At 45.4% G+C, this 14,699-nt stretch overlaps 1 protein-coding gene across 2 annotated transcripts; it reads right to left on the bottom strand.

Annotated features, from left to right (window-relative positions):
* Positions 1 to 531: 531 nt before the first annotated feature.
* LOC130297039 (zinc finger protein OZF-like) lies at positions 532 to 9,945 on the bottom strand. 2 transcript variants are annotated; one of them, XM_056549230.1, is made up of 7 exons: positions 9,114 to 9,945; positions 8,827 to 8,966; positions 8,299 to 8,478; positions 7,367 to 7,493; positions 7,216 to 7,283; positions 6,992 to 7,049; positions 532 to 1,824 (listed from the first exon to the last, which is right to left on the bottom strand). In XM_056549230.1, exons 2-7 carry the CDS (start codon positions 8,902 to 8,904, stop codon positions 824 to 826), a joined length of 1,512 nt encoding a protein of 503 aa, XP_056405205.1. In that variant the 5' UTR covers positions 8,905 to 8,966; positions 9,114 to 9,945; the 3' UTR covers positions 532 to 823. The 2 variants fall into 2 exon arrangements, with proteins under 2 accessions (XP_056405205.1, XP_056405194.1); XM_056549219.1 differs by having other exon boundaries at positions 534 to 1,824; positions 6,980 to 7,049.
* Positions 9,946 to 14,699: the final 4,754 nt, after the last annotated feature.

Raw genomic sequence — 14,699 nt, 5'->3', positions numbered from 1 at the left:
CTTAAGCACTGTTACCTTACACCTGGTAAGAATTAAATAGGTACTAGACATCTTATCCCCTATCCAAATGCCGGGTTTCTGCGGCAGTGGTCGTGATGTCATGGCCACGCCCCTCCACTCATGTCTATGGGAGGGGTGTGCCAGCTGATACGCCCCCTCCCATAGACATGAATGGAGGGGCGTGGCCATGATGTCACGAGGGGGCATGGCCGTAACATTACAATCACGGCCTCCAGCTCCAAGCGTTCTGAACAAAAGGGGTTTAAAGGGGTAGTACAGGGGATAATTGTCTGATCATGGGGGGGGGGGGGTTATGACCGCTGGGACCCTCCACCCTTCCCCCGCAATTCCATGCCTGTGGTTGTTTGATCTTCAGTACCATGGAATATACCTGTTGGGTCCTCTTGATGTGGAGCAACATCATAACCATATATTGCTCCATGAGACTTTTTTTTTTCTAGAATGCAACACTATTCTGAGGCGATGGATGTATAGTAAATGTTTATAAACCATTGGTAACAAAATTTGGGATTCAGTATATGATATACGCAGTAATAATGGTTACAACGGACCTCTCTGCAAGTTTTTAGGGTATAAAATCATGGCTGGACTAACCACTCCAGTGCTGACATATCAGAGTTGATAAAGTTTCAAAAATCGGTATTGATTGTGTGAATTTTGATGTTTATTAAAAAAAATGTTTTGTAAAACATTTCCCACATTCTGAACATAAAAATAGTTTCTCTACAGTGTCAGCTTTTACATGTCCAAAAAAACTTGATATGTAAGTAAAACATTTCCCACATCCTGGGCATGAAAATGGTTACTTTCTTATGTGAATTGCTTTATGTCTATCAAGTGATGATTTCACAATAAAACGTTTCCCACATTCTGGGCATGAAAATGGCTTCTCGCCTGTGTGAGTTTTTATATGCTGAAAAAGAACTGATTTCTGAGTAAAACATTTTCCGCATTCTGGGCATGAAAATGGCTTCTCACTTGTGTGAGTTCGTTGATGGATAAGAAGATTTGATTTTTGAAGAAAACATTTTCCACATTCTTGACATGAAAATGGCTTGTCCCCTGTGTGAGTTCTTTGATGGTAAACAAGACGTGATTTATTAATAAAACATTTCCCACATTCTTGACATGAAAATGGCTTTTCCCCTGTGTGCATTTTTTTATGTTGAAAAAGACTTTGTTTCTGAGAAAAACATTTCCCACATTCTAGGCATGAAAATGCCTTCTCTCCTGTGTGAGTTCTTTGATGATGAACAAGACGTGATTTATTAATAAAACATTTCCCACATTCTTGACATGAAAATGGCTTCTCCCCTGTGTGCATTTTTTTATGTTGAAAAAGACTTGATCTCTGAGTAAAACATTTCCCACATTCTAGGCATGAAAATGCCTTTTCTCCTGTGTGAGTTCTTTGATGGTCAACAAGAATTGATTTATTAATAAAACATTTCCCACATTCTTGACACGAAAATGGCTTCTCCCCTGTGTGCATTTTTTTATGTTGAAAAAGACTTGATTTATGAGTAAAACATTTCCCACATTCTGAACATGAAAAGGACTTCTCGCTTGTGTGCGTTTTCAGATGTTCATTACTCGTTCTGTTTCTTCTATTTAGCTTAACAGACTGAGATGAATCTTTAGGTGGAACTTGTATAACAGGATGAGATGAGAGATCTTGGCTGTGAAGGGCTGAGGGTGTATCTGGGATAATGGAATGTTCTTCATATGTATCTTGTGTGATATCATCATCTGCTTTATAATATGAAGATATAAGATTCTCCTCTGATCTCCTGGTACAGTCATCTGCCAAGGATAAAACATATTTTATTTCTTAGTAATAACCTTAAAAGAGTTTTAGATATTTATAGTCTTATATCATCAAGTGCAACTTTACACCCACCTGTCCTGCTGTCCAATAATCCCTTGTAGGACTCATTTTAACTTTGTATAGATTTGTTCCTTTCTTTTTGACACACTAATGCACAATTTAAACACTATTTTATATATATATATATATATATATATATATATATATATATATATATATATCTACTTACTAATATTGTATTATCTCTATTTTCTCTCATACACACTACACATGAAAAAGCTGATGGACAGACGGATGAACAGCAGCCAGGGGTCAGGCAGAGCCAAGTCCAGGTATGAGCCGTGGTCTTAGGCTGCCGGTATATTATCATGGTCAGAAACAAGCATTGAATGAGCCGGCGCTAGGACCGCACAGACATTGCGTCCTCATAAACGGCAATGTCTGCGGAGCAGAGATCCACCAGGACATTGAATACCATATACGCTCGAGTATAAGCAGAGTTTTTCAGCACAATTTTTCGTGCTGAAAACACCCCACTTGGCTTATAGTCGAGTGAACAACCGAAAAAAAATATCACTTTAGGCATACCGGTGGGGGTGGGTCGGGTCAGGCCATCCATCTTCACTGCAGGGACCATCCACATTCCAGTGGGGAGGGTGAGCTGGTCCGGGCCGTCAATCTTAACCGGGAGGCACTCTTCTCCGCTCCGGCCCGTCCATCTTCATTGCAGGGACCATCCGCATTCCGGTGTCAATGACGCGTCACTAGTCCGAGTATGGCCTGGAGCAGAGAAGAAGGCCTCCCGGTGAAGATGGACGGTCCGTACCGGCCCACCCTCCCACCGGAGTGCGGACGGCCCCTGCAGTGTAGATGGACGTCCCGGTTCACCCTCCCTGACGGTCCCTGCAGCTACTAGAGCAACAACTGGGGAGGTGAGAAGAAAACGAAAGGGGGGTCAGGATGATGACAGGGGGTCATATGGACAGGGGGGGGGATATTGACAGGGGGGTCTGGATGATGACAGGGGGTGATATGGACAGGGGGTGATATGGACAGGGGGGTCTGGTTGATTACAGGGGTGGGGGGATGATTGATGATTACAGGGGGGGGGGGATGATGCATTTCCCACCCTATAAAAGTTTTCCTAGGTTTTTGGGGTGAAATTAGGGGCCTCGGCTTATATTCGGAACGGCTAATACTCGAGTATATACGGTAAGTTCAATGTTCTAGTGGAATTTTTAGTGGGGATTTTTTGGGCGGAATGTCCGCCTCGAAAACTCTGCAGTGTGCACTGTGCAGCGGGTTCCCCTTGCTGCACCGGAATTTCCAAACTGAATTTCGAAACGGAATTTGGCTCGGAAATTCTATGGTGTGAACCCGGCCTTACTGAACCACTAAACAAGCTGGAAACCTATGTGTAGGAAAGGAGGAGCGGGTGTGGCTGTCTGATATACCCGGAGGTAGAAGCCATTTGGTAGGGGAAAGGTTGCGGGTTCTCCTACGGACCCTTCAAAAAGCAAAGAGAGAGTGTGTGCATGACCCTATGGGCAGATCTAGCAACAGCAAAGATCAGGCTCACCGTAAGAGTCTATACACACAGCAGAATTTCCGCTTGCACATAATGTGAAAGACGTTCAGTGGTCAATAAACAATAATGGGAGTCAATCCCAAAAGCTATCCCTAAAAGTGTTAGGTGCCAACGGCTCTATAGCGTCCATGTGATCCCCTGGGAGGCCTGCCAGTGGACAGATGTAAGAGGAGGTGGTTGTGCCAGAATAAATTTTAGGGCTGAGGTCCGTGCTCTCAATTCACTCAAGTGCAAGTAAAAAGTGCAAGTGTTCACACAATAAAGCGTGCACAAGGATGCGGCCCATCGCAAGCCCTTTTCCGAAAGGAGAGAGGCCCCCCCAATAAACCAAACCCTTTGCCTCTGGCCCAAAAGGCACCTGCAAGGTTCCAGGTACAATGTCCCCTTTCGCCGAAGCTACTCAGGGACCAAAAAGTGCTCCTGGCAGCAGACGAGAGGTGGTATCTCTTGGGAGTGGACAAGGAAGGTAAGGACAAGGTGGTACAGTCCTCGTCAGAAGTTGGGAGCTCAGGGAGAGCTGGCAGGGTGCCATGGGCAGGTGACGGGGAAGAAAATGGTGTTGAGGCTCCATGTGTTTGGAGGCTAAAGATCTCAAGTGGAGGCAGAGAGCGTCAGAGTACATGGATTATGGATTTAGCTGCAGATTTCTTCCCCGTGAAGACAGAGTTGTCGGAGTATCAACCATAGCTCGGTGAGGTCGGGATTCTCATCAGTGTGGTCACATGACGGGGGCTACGCCACAGAGCAGATCAGTGTAAACAGAGCAAAGTCCCAAGAAATGCAAAGAAGCAGGCGGTGGAAAAAGCCTCACACTCTGAAAATGTAGTATTACTGCTAGTGGGTCACTATGTGGCAGACAGCGAGCACTGGAAATGAAAAGAAGCATAGAAAATAAAGACAAATTTCTTTCTTTTGAGAAGGAGTATGGAGAAACACGTGACCCTAAGTTCATGAGACTGATGAATCAGTTATCTGGACAAGTCCCACTCTTGTAGGTCACCAGTGCAGAACTGTGCAATAGTGGAAAAAGCAGAAGAAAGGCTTGAAGGAATCCCCACAAAGTAATAATGGTGTCCAAAACAATGGCCATCTCTCCTATGTGAGTTCTGTGAGGAGCTCCCAGCACAGGTGATGTTGATCGATGGTGGGGGATGGGTGACGGCTGGGGGCACAATCCCACTTTATCACTCAGTCTGTGTTGGCAGACGGATGCTTTGATCAGGATGCCCAGTGCCCCAGGCTTATAAGGAACAAGTGTCCAGCAGCAGCAGCTTGGGCGGCTGTATTTACAGAGCTGCCGGCTGCCGTGAGAGCTGGGAGGTCGATGTGTAGTCAAGTCTTCATCATTCATGACATCACGAGCCAGGCTTCTCCCCAGCAAGGGAGGAGGCAATCCAGCAAGGCAGGTGGAACGGTCAAGGACTGCAGGGATGGTGTGCTGGATGCATAGTCAAGTCTTCCTTTGCCCTTGTAATTGGCTGGTAGAGTTAAAGGGGTTATCCAGGGAAAAACTTTTTTTTTTTTTATATATCAACTGGCTCCAGAAAGTTAAACAGATTTGTAAATTACTTCTATTAAAAAATCTTAATCCTTTCAGTACTTATAAGCTTCTGAAGTGTAGGTTGTTCTTTTCTGTCTAAGTGCTCTCTGATGACATGTGTCTCGGGAACCGCCCAGTTTAGAAGAGGTTTGCTATGGGAATTTGCTTCTAAACTGGGTGGTTCCCGAGACAGGTGTCATCAGAGATTAGTCAGACAGAAAAGAACAACCTTAACTTCAGAAGCTCATAAGTACTGAAAGGATTAAGATTTTTTTAATAGAAGTAATTTACAAATCTGTTTAACTTTCTGGAGCCAGTTGATATATATAAAAAAGTTTTTTCCTGGATAACCCCTTTAATAGCCCAGATTTATCAAACTGTGTGAGAGAAAACATGGAGTGATTTTCCCACAGCAACCAATCACAGCTCAGCTAACAAGCTCTGGTAAAGTGAAACCTGAGCTGTGATTGGTTGCTGTAGGGAAATCACTAAATTTTTTCTCTCACACAGTTTGATAAATCTGGGCCAAAATCTTTTAAATGATTTATCTCCCTAAATTTCTGTATGTCTTCCACCTATCGGCTGTGATTCCTCCTAAGAGTTTCTTTGTGTGATTGAATGGTGCACCGAGATCCTTCTACTGGCAGGACAAGCCTCCGAGACTGGGCCAAGCTCTACTCCAGGCACCGAAGCAGCAGGGTGGTGCAGTTTTGCCCACTGGATGTTGCCCTGGACTTTTTCTGAGGTGGAGTTGCTCCTGGGTGCCACCGACCTCGCCAAGCCACTGACACAAGCGTATGCCTTGCTTCAGTCTACGGGTCAAGACCCATTTGCCCGGGCTTATCTAAAGTGGATGGAGGATATCCCTGAGGAGCAGTGGAAAGAGGTTACTATTCCACGGTGGTTAGCGCCCGAGATATGCTTATTCGGTCGAGATTTATTCTTTGTCTTTATTGTACCCCAGTTAAACTCTTTCGTATTGGTGTTTCGGATGTCTGTTTTCATTGTCTGAATGATAGAGGATCCCTTTACATACGGTGCGGAGTTGCTCTTGTGTTGTTCCCTTTTGCAGAGATGTGATGTAATTACTGGTGGATCATCTGGAGTTTCCATTTGTGTTGAGCCCTGAGGTTTGTTTGTTGGGTCTCATTAATGGCTTGGAGTCGGGTTCTCATTATCCGGTTTTTCCTGTTCTGTGCCCACAAAGTTGTCATTATGGCCTAGAAAGACACTTTGCCTCCTCCCATTAATAGATGGTTCAATCTGGTCAATAAATATGTTCCGTTATATAGGACTATTTACATAAGTTGCAAGTGCCCAAAGAAATTTGACAAAGTCTGGATACCCTGGTTGATTTTGGGAGAATGAGTGGTCCCTTCAGAACGTATTGGATCCCCTCAGTAGGCGTGGGTGGTTGTAGTGTTTCTGCTGGAGGTGGGAGGATGCTCTGGGTTGTTGTGTGCTTGTGGTTCTGTGTTCATCATTGTCAGGCGGTTCTGCTCCAGGGGCTCATGTCTGGCCCAGTTCCAGTACTATGCTACTGTTTGTTCGGAGCCTCTCCCCTTAGGGGAGTTTACTGTAACCATACTGTTACTTACCTCTGTACAGTTCTGGTTGTTCCTGTTGTAGTAGGGCACGTCGTGGTGCTCTCTGGAGTGTTATTGTATTGATTTTGAAAATTCCTTAAATAAATACTTTAAAAAAATAAAAAGTGAGGAGGCAATCCAGGAAAGCAGGTGGAAACACAGTGGGACAGTTTATAAGGGGATTGGGCCAAACCTCCCAGTAAAGAGGCCGAGGAGCAGAAACTCTGTGCATCCACTCACCCACGCCCCCTATTTTTACTTTCTAAAGACATCTTTCATTTTACCATAAAATGTAAAGCAAAACTGAAAAAAAAGAATTCATTTACAAAAGATTTCCACCTAATAGTATAGTATATAGTAGAACAGTATAGTATAAAATCTGTGACTTTTCTCTGCCTTTAGTGGTTATTACTGACCTGAGTGATTACCTGTATCTTCTTCTTTTACCCGAATGTCTGTAGCATTATTATTGGTCGGATCTTCTCCCTGATTCATAAGATGTGACAGAAATATTGTAAAAGTCATCAGACAGTAGGAGAATTCATGTGGAATGTTACAGATGAGCAGAAGATGAGGAGTCATGGAGGGTGAGGGGACTGACCACAAGAGCATCACAGCCCATCTACAGATCATAGGGAATATCTCCATCTACCTGATCCTGATCCTGTGGAAGAAGAGGACGGGGACACCTCTCTGCTGCTGTTCTCTTACTGGATCTGACTGTAGGGAACACATACAGAGACTGAATTCATTCTTTACATACAAATAATGAGAGGACGTGTGTATATAGTCATGTCTATTACCTGCTGATGTGAGGGGCTGCTGATCCTCCATCATCACCTGATCCTTGAACTGATCCTTGTGTCCTTCTACATACTCCCACTCCTCCATGGAGAAATAGACCGCCACGTCCTGACACCTTATAGGAACCTGACACACAATGATACAGTCATCACCCCGACCCCTCCAGTGGTGTTACTGTATAATGTCCCAGCATTCCCAGCAGTGTCACCTCTCCAGTCATCACCAGACCCCTCCATTACTGTATAATGTCCCAGCAGTGTCACCTCTCCAGTCATCACCAGACCCCTCCATTACTGTATAATGTCCCAGCATTCCCAGCAGTGTCACCTCTCCAGTCATCACCAGACCCCTCCATTACTATATAATGTCCCAGCATTCCCAGCAGTGTCACCTCTCCAGTCATCACCAGACCCCTCCATTACTGTATAATGTCCCAACATTCCCAGCAGTGTCACCTCTCCAGTCATCACCAGACCCCTCCATTACTGTATAATGTCCCAGCATTCCCAGCAGTGTCACCTCTCCAGTCATCACCAGACCCCTCCATTACTGTATAATGTCCCAGCAGTGTCACCTCTCCAGTCATCACCAGACCCCTCCATTACTGTATAATGTCCCAGCATTCCCAGCAGTGTCACCTCTCCAGTCATCACCAGACCCCTCCATTACTGTATAATGTCCCAGCATTCCCAGCAGGGTCACCTCTCCAGTCATCACCAGACCCCTCCATTACTGTATAATGTCCCAGCAGTGTCACCTCTCCAGTCATCACCAGACCCCTCCATTACTGTATAATATCCCAGCATTCCCAGCAGTGTCACCTCTCCAGTCATCACCAGACCCCTCCATTACTGTATAATGTCCCAGCAGTGTCACCTCTCCAGTCATCACCAGACCCCTCCATTACTGTATAATGTCCCAGCAGGGTCACCTCTCCAGTCAGCAGCTCCATCATCTTGTTGATCAGTTCTAGGATCTTCTGTTCATCCATTTCCTCATGTATCAGGGAGTGAGGTGGGGGCCCCAGGATTGGGCTCAGGGTTCTTCCCCGTCCTTCACACACAGGGGCCCGACAGTGCCCACTAGAGGACTTCTTCACTACTGTGTAATCCTGTGTATGGAGAGACACATTAATATCACTACATACATTCCCAGAATCCCTCACCTCTCCAGTCATATCCATCTGTTATTACATAGATAAGAATGAGGTCATGTGACATCACTCCCAGAATCCCTCACCTCTCCAGTCATATCCATCTGTTATTACATAGATAAGAATGAGGTCATGTGACATCACTCCCAGAATCCCTCACCTCTCCAGTCATATCCATCTGTTATTACATAGATAAGAATGAGGTCATGTGACATCACTCCCAGAATCCCTCACCTCTCGTCACATCCATCTGTTATTACATAGATAAGAATGAGGTCATGTGACATCACTCCCAGAATCCCTCACCTCTCCAGTAAGCCGGAAGAGTATCTGTAGGGTGAGGTCTATCATCCTGTCGGCCATCTTGTTCCTGTCTCTCTCCATAGTTGATCAGGAAACTTCTCTTATATAGAAGATATCAGCAGAGGATCCTGAGTTGGAGAAACCTGAAGGGAAGAAGAGGAGACGATTATAAACCGCACCAGATTCTATGGAGACATAAAATCCATTTCCTGGAGATAAAATTGGAGGAGACATTACAGACGTTTTCTGATTAACCTAAAAACCGAAATGCAGCATCCTAGGGCACTCACCTCTCCTGGTCCAGTGGTGGCGCTCTGGTCCTCTAGGTCCTTTTTTTTTTTTATTTTATTTTTTTTCGGTCTGTGACCCAAATATAAGAAAGACAGAGAATAAAACAGATAAGTGTTCATGAGGCAGGTTATATATACAGTATGCTTAGAAGAAATGCGAAGGATCTCTGATCCGAAAAAAGTGGTGCCTTAGATCGCTCCTTTCCAAAGGGGAGGGTGTGGAATTAATAGCCACACAATCGGAATGTAGATAAAATCTGGAGATTTATTGCAGGTACAGTGCAAACATAGGATCCTATATAGGATGCAATTTTACGTTGTTCCCTTCCACCTTTTAGAGGTCTTTGCATTGCATAAATACTTGGTGGTATTGGTGGCAGATGGTGTTTTTTGCACACCTTTCCTTTTGTTAGATTTCAAAAAACATTTGAATGTTAAAAGTTAAGTTTTATGTAATGCATATCCTCAATACACCAACACTTTGACAAAAAAGACCCTTTTCTTCTGCCTTCCTGCCTCAGCTACTATTCTGATCCTGCCACCCGCCTGATGCCACACATCTGATGCCAAGTTCTCTTTCTTTCACCCACCTTTGTCACCAGGTACTGGTATTAACACCCACCACCCCACTCTACCAAAGTGTACCAAAGTGCACGGCAGTGCCGACGTGTGGTGCTGTAACTATGGTCAGGGACAATACATGTCCTTTACGGCCCACAGGGTGAATGTGGTTCCTACACAGCCACCACAGCAACTTGGACAGGTCATGCGGCTTCCGCCTCCACGCTCTCAGGCCGTTGGTCCTGCGACCGTGTGTGACTCTGCCTCCTCATCCTCCACCGTGTCCCATAGCCACCCCAAGGAGAACTCGTCTGTCCACGAAAAATGTGGAGAGACTGAGTGAGGCATGGATCAGCCAGGATTTCCACCCACCAATGCCTGATGCATCAGAGTAGATTGACCATGGTGCAACCCAGTTACAAACATTCCTCTGCATCAGACCTTTGTCACCCACCTTCGTCACTGGGTACTGATGTTGCCACCCATCACACCACACTGTCACCGGGTCACTTTCAGGACTCCTGATGCTGCTGCGGCCACCTCCAGGCTGTCTCATTCTGCCACCATATGTCACCTCATGCTTCCACCAACTCGAGGCTGTGCCATTCAGCCTCTATGTGTTCTACTCATGCTGCCGCCAACTCCAGGCTGTGCTATTTAGCCAATATATGTTCTACTCATGCAGCCGCCAACTCCAGGCTGTGTCATTCAGCCACTATATGGTTCACTGATGCTGCTGGGCCTGGGACATTACCTAAAAAATTTTATGGTTTAACTAGCTACCATAAATCTTCGATTTAAATTTGAAACTTCATCTTTTAATCTTAGAGATTGTGAGGCCCTATGGTATCCTCATGCTGCTGCCAATTCCAGGCTGTGTAATTCTGCCAGATTATGGTCTCCTCGTGCTGGTGTCACCTCTAGGCTCTGTCATTGTGCCGCCATGTGACTCCTTGTTAGATTGGGTTTTGTGGTCATACAGTACTAGTTAAAAGTAAACTCCGGGACATTAAACTTGGGAATCTAATATAAATCTTAAATTTAAAAAAAAGCAATGTTATCTTTTCAAGACTGAGGCCCTTTGGTCGTCAACAACATTTTACCTGTGGAATTATCACAAGAATCCAATGAAACAGCTTGGAGCAATAACAATGAACAATAACTGATTAAATGAAACATTCGCACTTTCACAGACAGGGGGCGCAGGGGCTGGAACAGGTGGTAGTTCGCCTGGTGGAGGACCGCCAGCTCGATTTTAAGATACAAGTACAAGCTTTTTCACTGCAGCCACTTCTAGCTTTATGCGCCCACTTATCCAATGGCACAGAAGCTGAATGTGCTCCTGTCCAAGTTGCTGGTACTGTAGTCCCTCCCTTTTCAAGTGGACACTCAGAATATGAGGGTGCGCTGAGAAGCAGGAGTTGGAACAGGTGGCAGCTCGCCTCGCGGCGGACTGCCAGCTCGATGCTCACCAGAATGGGTTATCAAAAAATAAAATAAAATTAAATTAAAATTACATAAAAAATCGGCCACATCCAGACGCTCTGCAGCAGTGATTCTAGTAGCAATGCCTGTAATCTGCGTGTCATACTGAATAACAGTATTATTTCACTAACACAGCACACTCCCTATGCGTGTTAGGAAAAGGCAAAGTGTTCTACACCCCTATTAAGCCTCTCTGTAGGCCAGAAATAGACATTTTTTAATATCGATTCACTGCAAATAAATTCGGACTGAAGCAAAAAATTTTCAGAAAATTCTGCTAATCGGCTGAATCGAATTTTTCAAAAATTCGCTCATCTCTACATGTGAATGCAAGACCAATTTTCTGGAGTAAGGACAGTACCCCTATCCTCCCTCCAAAAGGGATACTCCGCTGCTAGACATCTTATCCCCTATCCATATGATAGGGGATAAGATGTCTGATCACAGGGGTTCTGACGCTGGGGCCCCCCCCAATCTCCCGCAGCACACAGCGTTACAAACAAACGCTGGGATCCTGCAGCAGTGCTCATGCCGTTATGGCCACACCATGCCCTCTCCATTCATGTCTATGGGAGAAGGCCTCCGGCTCCGAACAAAATGTTTAGAAACCTGGAGCACCGGAGTACCCCTTTTTTTCAAATAAAAGAAAAATGTAAATAAAAAAAAGGCATACTTGCTATCGCTGCATGCTTAAATGTCCGAACTTTTACAATATAAAGTGAATGGCGTAAATGTGAAAAATAAAAATATATATATACCAAATACCAGCACTGCAGATTTTCGGTCACTTCATATACCTGAAGAAAAAAAAATTATTAAAATTTAAAATGCTCAAAAAGTTGCATCTAAATATAGAAAACTACAGATTATGGTGCAAAAAAAATTAATAAATGTGACCGGAATACGTAAAAATACAAAAGTTAAGCAAAGAGGTAAATAATACCGGGGTCAGAGAAGGACAATTTTAAACATACTAATTTTTGTGTAAAAAGTAAAAATAAAATGTTAAACATAGTCAACTAACACGAAACCTATATAAATGGGGGATTGTTGTAATCGTATGGACCTACAAAGTAAAAATCATGAGAAACGGGGGGGGGCGTGGCCTGGACGCGCATGGTGGCGGTCGCATAATCCCTGTGCTCCGCTAGTCTCCGGCAATAGAGCGGCTCAACCCGACTCATCTCAACTAATTTAACTACCCTCGAACTTGCTAATTCCTGCTGCACCGAGTGTGTGATGGCTCGGACGAAAAAAGCCAAGAAGAGCCCACTGAAGCTCACCCAATTCTTCCCGGCGGCTGACCTACAAGAAGGCGCGGGCGGCCTGCAAGCTGCGAGCGCAAGAACATCTCCAGAAGCCGGGAGCTCCCCTACCTCTATGGGCTCCGGTCAGCCACGTGGACCTTTCTCCCCGGCCTCGGCTGGTTCGGTTTCCAGTGGCTCTACCTCTCGCTCTCCTCCAGCTTCACCTGAGGTTGCCTGCTCCTCTCTCCGGCATTCCTCCGCTCCTACCGGTGGGTCCTCACCTGGCCATTCCTCGCCTCTCACGGAGGCCGCGCTAATGGCAGTTGCAGCAGATCTCACTTCCACCATCCAGAAGGAAATACGTGCTGCAGTCTCTAGCCTCCAAAAGGAAATCCACTCGCTTGGATCCCGCACTTCTCATGTGGAGAACAAGATGGGACAACTTACCTCGGCCCACAATGCTGTAGTGGACAAGGTTTCCTCCCTCGAAGAAGAGATCGCGGCTATTAGGTCCAAGATGGCGGACATGGAGGATCGCTCCCGGAGGAACAATCTCCGCATTAGGGGAGTAACGGAGGAGGTCAAAACGGAGGATTTGGCTGGCTTTGTGACGGACTACTTTGCCTTGCTCCTACCAAATACATCTTCGCCAGATCTTCTCCTGGATCGAGTCCACAGGCTACCTAAGCCAAAATCTATCCCACAGGCGGCGCCGAGGGATGTCATTCTACGGGTGCACTTTTTTCATGTTAAGGAGAAGATTATGTTTGCAGCCAGGAACCCGCCTGCTCTGCTGACCAGGTTTACTTCTCTCTCTATCTTCGCTGATCTCTCACCCGCTACCATGGCTAGAAGACGAGAGTTTGCCAAAGGCACTAACCTACTTAGAGCTAACGGAATCTCCTATAAATGGGGGTTCTCCACTAAAATCATCGTTACCTACAACGGATCTAAACACCTAGCTGCATCTCCTGAGGATCTGTTAGAGCTATGTTCCAAGTAGCACCTCACTGCCTCTTCAACTAATTCGCCACAGATTCCTGCGGAGGTCCCCACTGCGCCTCAACCATCTCCGGCGAAGATGACAGAGGACTGGACTGTGGTACAGTATGGAAAACGGAAATCTTCTTAACTTTCTTCCCAATGCCATAGTTGGGGTATAGTTCTTATATTGCCGGTCCGGCACATGTTAGATATGGGTATAGTTTCTCCTGTATCTTCCCCTAAATTGCTCTCTCCTGGAGTAATTTGTCTCTCTGCATTCTATTTTACAGTTTGTGTCCTGTTGACACATATGTGGTATATGTCTGTTTACTTGTGGTTTTGCACAGCCCTCCCACAAACACCCACAGTATTGAGAACATATGTCCCTTTTTATTGTGAATTTGTTGTCAATGTTCTACTTTTGCCCAGCGATCCGTCTCCTTCTTCGCCATGGTAATACAATTTGTCTCCCTTAATGTGAGGGGCCTGAATTCCCCCTTCAAACGATCAATGGTTTGGGCTGAAGCCAAGCGCTTGCAGGCAGATTTACTCTGTCTGCAAGAAACTCATTTACTGGAGGCTGATTCCACTCATCTCCACCATAAAAATTACCCACATATTTTCTTCTCTCATGCGCACCGGAAAAAAAGAGGTGTTGCACTTGCTATCAGAGACTCTATTGCAGTCTCGGATGTGAGAGTGGAGGCGGATGAGGGCGGCAGGTACTTAATCGTACATTGTCTACTTAACCTAATTAAGTATTCTATTGTTATTATCTATGCACCCAACACTAAACAACATGCTTTCCTCAAACATGTCCTGTCCGGGGTGGCGAGGTCCTCTCCAGCTGACCGTTTACTAGTTGTGGGTGATTTTAATGTTACCATCTGGCCCTCTATGGATTCTACTTCCCCCACACACCTTACTGAGCCCACGCCTATTTTCCGAACGATCTCCGACAGAGGCCTATTTGATGTCTGGAGGGTACAGCATCCTGGCGAGCGCGATTTTTCCTTTTTTTTCTCACCCACATAGTTCCTACACTAGAATCGATTTTTTCCTAGTTACCAACCCCCTTTTACAATCCGTATCCACATCGCAGATTCACAATATTAAATGGTCTGACCATGCCCCTGTATCCCTCACTGTAGAAGAGTCATACCCTACCCGCCGTTCATCATTATGGAGGGCCAACCCATATATCCTCCAACACCCCACTTACCAACCTGATATGCGCTCCAGCATTGAATCCTTCTTTTCTATCAATAGGGGCTCTGTCTCTTCTGAGGCGGTTTTATGGTGTGCCTTT

This window comes from Hyla sarda, chromosome 1 (genome assembly GCF_029499605.1).
Source record: "Hyla sarda isolate aHylSar1 chromosome 1, aHylSar1.hap1, whole genome shotgun sequence".
In the NCBI taxonomy this organism is placed as follows: Eukaryota; Metazoa; Chordata; class Amphibia; order Anura; family Hylidae; genus Hyla; species Hyla sarda.
The sequence above is the reverse complement of the archived record's forward strand: the minus strand, read 5'-3'. Positions and strand labels throughout refer to the sequence as shown.

Excerpts from the sequence above, each read along its gene's own strand:
- LOC130297039 (XM_056549219.1), bottom strand. The coding sequence starts at position 8,904 with ATGGAGAGAGACAGGAACAAGATGGCCGACAGGATGATAGACCTCACC. Across the intron at positions 7,494-8,298 it reads TGGAGCTGCTGACTGGAGAG|GTTCCTATAAGGTGTCAGGA; the intron begins GTGACCCTGCTG and ends ATTGTGTGTCAG. Across the intron at positions 1,825-6,979 it reads AGATACAGGTAATCACTCAG|ATGACTGTACCAGGAGATCA; the intron begins GTCAGTAATAAC and ends TATCCTTGGCAG.